Consider the following 6976-nt stretch of genomic DNA (forward strand, 5'->3'; position numbering starts at 1 on the left):
TGCACTGCGGGAAGGAGCAGGGAACTCCCCAGCCCATCAGGAAATCAGAAGGATACAGTTGTCCTCGCAAACAGAGTGACTGGCGGTTCTCTGGGATTTGAGAGCAGAGGTCCACAGCGGTGAGGGAGGGGACTGGGCTGTAACTGGAGAGTCCACTGGAAAGGAGATATTCACTTTTAAAAACGGGGTTACCTGGGAAGGTGCACGCTTCCTAGTTTGGCATAGCCTCTCACACTTCCTGTCAGAAGGCAGGCACTTCCCGCAGGACCTCACATGGCAGAACCTCTTCCCCCTGCACTAGATTCACGAGTCTCTTCCTCTCCTTTCCCTTCCCAGTGGGGTGCATTTCCAAGGGACCACCATTGGCATGGCGCCCATCATGAGCATGTGCACTGCCGAGCAGTCGGGAGGCGTTGTCATGGTAAGTACTGGGAATTACCCAGAACCCCTTTCTCTTCCTGATGCCTGCCAGGCAAAACACTCCTCCTGCCAGACTTTGAGAAGGGAAGTCGTTTTCTTCCACACTCTTTAGATTCCATTCTCAGGAGCCTGGGAGAAAGGCTTGATCATCACCCCCCACCCCCACCCCCAAAGATGCAGCCTAAGGAAGCTTCCCCCACACTCTGCCGCCACCACATGAGATTGCCATGAGCAGATGCCAACTCAACCAAACCAACCACGGAAACAATAGGTTTTATTCCACTTGAACCCCAGATATGATAATGACTTGATATAGCCCCAAAAACCCAAGTGGTATCTTCATAAAGTGCCACAGGTTGGGCTCAGAAGAGGTGGGCATGTAGGGAGAGCCCAGTGCCGTCTACGGCCATGCCAACCCTGGACACACCCGATCTCGTCTGATCTTGGAAGCCAAGCAGGTGGGAGCCTAATGCGTTAGTCCTTGGCTGGGGGAGTAGCTGAGCACAGGTGGGTCTGCCCCCTTCATGGGAGGAAAGAATCATCTTCATGACTTAGTTCCAAGGGTTTCCACCCAGAGATCCTCGTGCTGTGACCCGCCAGGGCAAGGTCACCATCGACCCGCCGCCGCTCGGCTTTCTGCCACTTGGAGATGTCACAGGAAGGTTGCTTAATGGCTCCACTCCACCCCTGGGAGCCCAAAAGTGGGGGGTTTTCAACCATGCACCTCGCCGCAAAGCTTGACACACCTCCTGGAGGGTGTACCACTGGTCTATATAATGCCGTTCTTGGGACACAGAGAGCCTATTAGTTGTTTACAAAGGTGGTTTCGTCTGTGTGCCCTGTCTGTGCCAAGTCCTGGAGACTTACTTCTTGTGGGCATAAGAGGGAGAAAGGGCCTTCAAGTAGGGTGCCCAACGCGAGACTCTGGCTCCCCACCAGCCCATCACTAAAGGAAAGGGTGCCCCACCCTGCTCTCCTTGCTCCGAACACTAGGTGTCCCCTATGTGTCGGTCCCCAGACAGAACCCCTGAAGGCCACTCATGCAGAGCGAATGAAGATTCAACAAGAGGACCCCCAGCCCCTCTGAGCAACCTTCAGTTCCATCCACTTTGCAAAGAGAACATTGGTGTCAAGGCCGTTGTATCCACAGGCAGGTGACGTCCCACTGACTGTCGCGCTCACCTCACCTACGACCCCCTGGAAACACAGAGACTCGGCAGGCCTGCTCACTGTCCTGGGCCCCTGGGGAGGAGCCCTGTAGGTGTAGTGGTTACCTGCCTGGTCCAAAGAAACCACCAGCCACTCCGAAGTAGAGAGGCTTGGCTTTCTGTTCCCATAAACAGTCAGCCTGGGCAGCCCACGAGGGGGCTGTGAGTCAGCAGTGACTTGGTTTTCTGATGGGCCCAGGGGTGGCCAACAACGTCACCAAGAAGTGGACTAAGAAGGTCGAGTGACTGTCTGGAGGTGGGGCCCGTCCCGGGGTTTCTACGGGCTCCTTCCTGGTTTCCTTTGAACCCGCTGTCCGGCCTCTGCAGGGCACTGGCTGCCCTGGGTGACGTTTCAAGAGGGAAGAATTTGTGTTTCATGTCTCCGTGGTCCATTGCTACTGATGCTGCCACTTAAAATTGGACTCACGCGCTCTGGCGCTCTGTGTGTGTGTGTACATGTGTGTATCTGTGTATGTGTGTATACATGTGTGTATGTGTGTGTGTACTGTGTATACGTGTGTGTATCTGTGTATGTGTGTATACATGTGTGTATGTGTGTATGTGTGTATATGTGTGTGAGTGTGTATACGTGTGTATACATGTGTGTATCTGTGTATGTGTGTATATGTGTGTGAGTGTGTGTATACATGTGTGTATGTGTGTATACATGTGTGTATCTCTGTGTGTATATGTGTGTGAGTGTGTACTGTGTATACATGTGTGTATCTGTGTATGTGTATATATGTGTGTGAGTGTGTACTGTGTATACATGTGTGTATCTGTGTATGTGGGTGTGTGTATATACATGTGTGTATCTGTGTACACATGTGTGTATCTGTGTATGTGTGTATATGTGTGTGAGTGTGTATACATGTGTGTATGTGTGTGTATATGTGTGTGTGAGTGTGTACTGTGTATACATGTGTGTATCTGTGTATGTGTGTATATGTGTGTGTGTGAGTGTGTTCTCCAAGAGCTAAAATGGAAATCTCCCCAAGCGTGGCAGGTTCCGCCACCCAATCAATCCAATCACCTCAAGTCCCTTCCTTCTGTGTCCATCTGTCCATCCTTCTTTTCCCACGCCATCATTTTACTGAGCTGCATTCATTAACGGCGCACATAGAAGCCCACGTTTTAAAGAACTGAAGGCAAATGATAGTGGCAAATGGAGCTGCCCTTGGGGACTGCAGTGAGTGAGTCAGGGGCAACATCAACACCAGGAAAGCAATCTGCACTTTTGCCCCATGAATGTCCCTTGGCATCACCCCTGGCTGATCCCAAAACCTGCGGCACATGGTCAGAGTGGGAATGCCTAGGCACCCTAGACCACGAGGGTCCAGAGACCCAAGCAGGCCGACAGGGCGATTGGATCCAACACTTGTAGACCGCGCTCCTCCACTGAGTCCGAGAGTCCGGTGAACACCAGCAAAGAAACCCGGTGCCTGAAGGTGCGTTCCGACTCTGGGCGACCCTGTGGGGTGCAGGCATGCTGCTTCATAGGGGGTTTGAAGCCACAAGTCTTCGTGGGCTCAGACACCTCATCTTTCACCCTCAGAGGGCGGACGGGTGCGTTCAGACTGCTGACCTTTCAGCTAGCAGCCGAGCGCTGTATCCACTGCACTACCAGTGCACCGCCAGTCAAGCACATCGGCCAGATTTCTCTACGACCAACTAACCAGTCGGAAAAGCAAACATAACAAAGGGAAGAGGCATCTCAATGAGACAGAAAATGGCCTTTCTGTGAGCTGTTTCTCTTATTTTCAAGAGCGAGTGAACCATTCCTTTTGGTCACTGAAAGCCAGGCCTTTAAGTCCAACTGGACTGCCACAGGCTTGATTCGGGATGGTGCCACAAACACAGGAGCCTTTTATTTGTAATGGTTCTTTTCCTCTTACAGCTGTGCACCGTGCATCGGGCTCTGGAGAGCTGTTCTGTCCGTAGGCACATGAGTGTCGAAGGGTGTAGGATGACTTGGTGACTAAGAACTAGGCTGAGATTTTTCAGGGGCACAAGGTGATGGGAGGAGAGTTGTCCTTTTAAGGGTGAATTCTTCCACTCTTGTGCCCAAGAAGGCTCCGTCTCACCTTCCACTCCGCTCCCTGGGGCCTCCTCTCTCCGCCAGTGGGCCTTGTTTGTGAGAACTGATTTCCTGAAACATTCTTGCAAAGCTTCCTACAAAAGGAAACTGTAAGACCAAAACCAAGTCATTTGTTGGAAATGTCATCTGTTCTGAGAATAACTCAACTCCTCACTGTGGCATCCTTGTCTCTGGCAGCCGCAGCAGGAACCAACAACAACAACAACCACCAACTGATAGGGTGGCACGCAACCCAACACACCTCGAGCCAAAAGGCCCCATGAAGACTGTGTGTCTCCGGAAGAATGTTTGCTGCGAAACACAGCATCAGGGAAAGTCGCGTGTCTCTTGCCTGGGCACTACAAAACCAACAAACCAAACTTGCTACCATCGAGTCAATTCCAATCCAGCCAAAAATGCCAAACTCAATACCACCGAGTCAATTCCCTCTCATCAAAATAACAACAAACTAGCGCAACTAGCACTGAGTCCATTCTGACTCACAGAGACCCAGAGTAGAACTGCCCTTTGGGTTTCCAAGGCTAGGCATTTGTATGGGAGCAGGTAACCTCATCTTTCTCCCCTGGAGCAGCTGATGGGTTCGAACTGCTGACCTGTGGTTAGCAGCCCAGGGGGCAGCCCCTTGTACCACCAGGGCTCCACTCTGACTCTGAATGGCCTTATCATAGGTTTCATAAGAGCAGATAGTCTCATTGCTCTCCGCAAAGTGATGGTGGGTGTGTCAGTCTGGGTAAACTAGAGAAACAAATCCAGGGAGATACTCAGATGTGTATAAGAAAGAGCTTGATATACAAAAGTAATTGAATATTGAGAAAACATCCCAGCCCAGTCCAGATCAAGTCCTTAAGTCTGGTATTAGCCCATATGTCCAATACAAATCTATAAATTCCTCTTCAGACTCATGAAACACATGCAATGACACCAAATGCAGGCAGATCACAGGCCAGTGGGTGGAAAGTCTTGTGGATCCAGTGGCAGTAGAAGCATCTCAGCGCTGTTGTGGGTCTACACATGGCTCCTTCAGCTCCAAGGTGCTAGTGTAGCTCCATGCGTCTTTTCCACAGGAATGTCTCACAGGCAGTGGGTGTGTGTCCCGCCTCCAGCAAGCTACGTATCCCCTCAACACCTCCAAATGAGGTCATCAAGCTGTGACCTGATTGACAGGCTAAATGCCACCCTTGTGTCTTAAGTCTCAAACTGACAACTGATTTCTGTCACTACTACAGTGGGTTTGAACCACCAACCTGTGGTTTGCAACCCAGTGCTGACCCTGCAGCACCCCTAGGGCTCCTTGGGGGGTGCAGCACAAGGCCCCGTTGCTCTTGGTTAGTGTCCAGGCCTTCTCAGAAGCCCCATTCCAGGGGACACTTCTGCCATTGATGTTCAGTCCTTAATGAATGTCAGTCCGTTCAAGGTGAAGGACTCATTGTAGCTCTTTTCTAGTATCTATTTGAACCCAGTCATCCCAGCACCCCACTCACTGTGGGGGGAGGCATGCAGTACTTGTTGAATGGCGCAACCAATGCTAAAACCAAGCACACGCGTCAGCTCTTGAGTATAAGCCAGAGAACCAGGCATTTCCAGCTGTTTCCAAGGTCTCCCCAAGAGTAAAGAGAGCTGCCAGAGGGAGGCATCACGGGATTCACAGCCTTGCTCAGTGAGTCTGCAGCCCCGCAGCATGGTTAGCTGTTAAGTGAATGGGGCAGATTTTCCAATTGCCCTCCTCTTTGAAGTAGAGCTACCAATGGGCATGTCCAGGTCTAATCCCGCCTACCAGCTTCCTTTCCACATCATTCTCCACCAAGACCTGACGGGCACTTGGCTCACCCATGGGAGAATGAGCTTTCTCCCCCTTCCTCTAAAGAAGGGACAGTACTTCCTCCTCAGAATGGTGGCCAATGAAGGCTGGTGGGAGGCAGATGGTGCCGCCATGGTGACTGCCGTGGTTTCTCCATTGACGGCAAAAGAACCCTCCACAGGGAGAGGCAGACATTCCTCAAAAGAAAGGACCTCGGATGAGTTCAGGAGACCCTGTCGAGTTTGTTTTCCAACTCTGTGTTCTTCCGCTGCCGGGCATTGGGTGAAGTCCCACGCTCATGGAAGGGACCAGTGGGGGCTGACCAGAGGAGGGGGCTGATTGGAACCTCACATCTGTGCTCTTGTGTTTTCTCTGAGGACCATTCGGACAGCCCCGTGGGCGCGGCCGTGACCCTGGCACACGAGCTGGGGCACAATTTCGGGATGAACCACGACACGCTGGAGAGGGGCTGTAACTGCAAGACGGCTGCGGAGAAGGGGGGCTGCATCATGAACCCTTCGACCGGGCAAGTGTCTGCCTCCGGCTGCTGGCCACGTCCGGCCACAGCGGGCACCGCATACTGGGAAAGAGCTGAGCCCCGAGTCCCCTTGGTTTTCAGGCCAGGGCCCCTCCCTAGAAGGACGTTGCTGCCCATGGAGTGAGAGTGTCATGCTACTCTGGGAGAATCGTGGGACACTGTCTGGTAGCTCCATGTGGCACAGGGACCAGCCTCTTCCATGAGACGTGCCGGGGATGGAGGGGGGATTCCATCTTAATGGAGACCTGGATAGTCCCCCACAAGCCCAGTTCCAGTTCTGCAGAAATTGAAGAGTCAGTCATCTGGGGGACCCGCGGGTGGGGGTGGGGGTGGGTGACAGGGAGAGGTGTTTGTGTCCAGGCCCTCGAGGCTGGAAGGAGGTGCTGTGTGTGTTTCAGTCAATGTTCGGCACAGGGCGTCCGGCAGGTGATGGCTCTTCAAGCCCTGGTTCAGCCACAGTAAAAGGGAGGACACGGTGTGGCATCACCATGCGCACAGGAGGTGGGGACCGGTGCCCCTTAGAGGGGCTAGAGAGACCACGTGGTCTGCGGCCCCTCGGGTCCCATCGCGGACTAGAACTCGGATGGCTGGAGGAGAATTCCACCGGCAAAGGAGCGCATGCACTTGTTCCGTTGTGGCTCTCCATGACCAGTGAGCAGGGCGACAAGCTCCACAATAGAGAGAAACAAACACAGATTGATGCTTTCGAAACACCTCCTCACCCACCTTCCCACCTAACCTGTCTTGGCTCCCAGGAGTCCTTGGGAGCCGGGAAGCATCCAGAGGCCGGCCTTGGCAGAGATGCTGGCTGGGGAAGAATCCCTGTGTGGGGACCAGGTCCTCCTGGGAGATGGGAGAGTTGCTACCCATCTGCCCATCCCCCACTCCCCCATTCATTTGTGCAAGGATTTTGC

The 6976-nt window shown here is 53.0% G+C and overlaps 1 protein-coding gene across 1 annotated transcript in view; it reads left to right on the forward strand.

Moving 5' to 3' along the window:
• Positions 1-6976, forward strand: part of ADAM12 (ADAM metallopeptidase domain 12) — a 286161-nt gene that overhangs the window by 219742 nt on the left and 59443 nt on the right. Inside the window, 2 exon segments of the mRNA XM_045291382.1 lie at positions 277-421; positions 5902-6050. Coding sequence (XP_045147317.1) covers positions 277-421; positions 5902-6050 — 294 coding nt within the window.

Source organism: Echinops telfairi, unplaced genomic scaffold, assembly GCF_000313985.2.
Source record: "Echinops telfairi isolate 266 unplaced genomic scaffold, ASM31398v2 ScPeMD7_70;HRSCAF=299, whole genome shotgun sequence".
Lineage (NCBI taxonomy): Eukaryota > Metazoa > Chordata > Mammalia > Afrosoricida > Tenrecidae > Echinops > Echinops telfairi.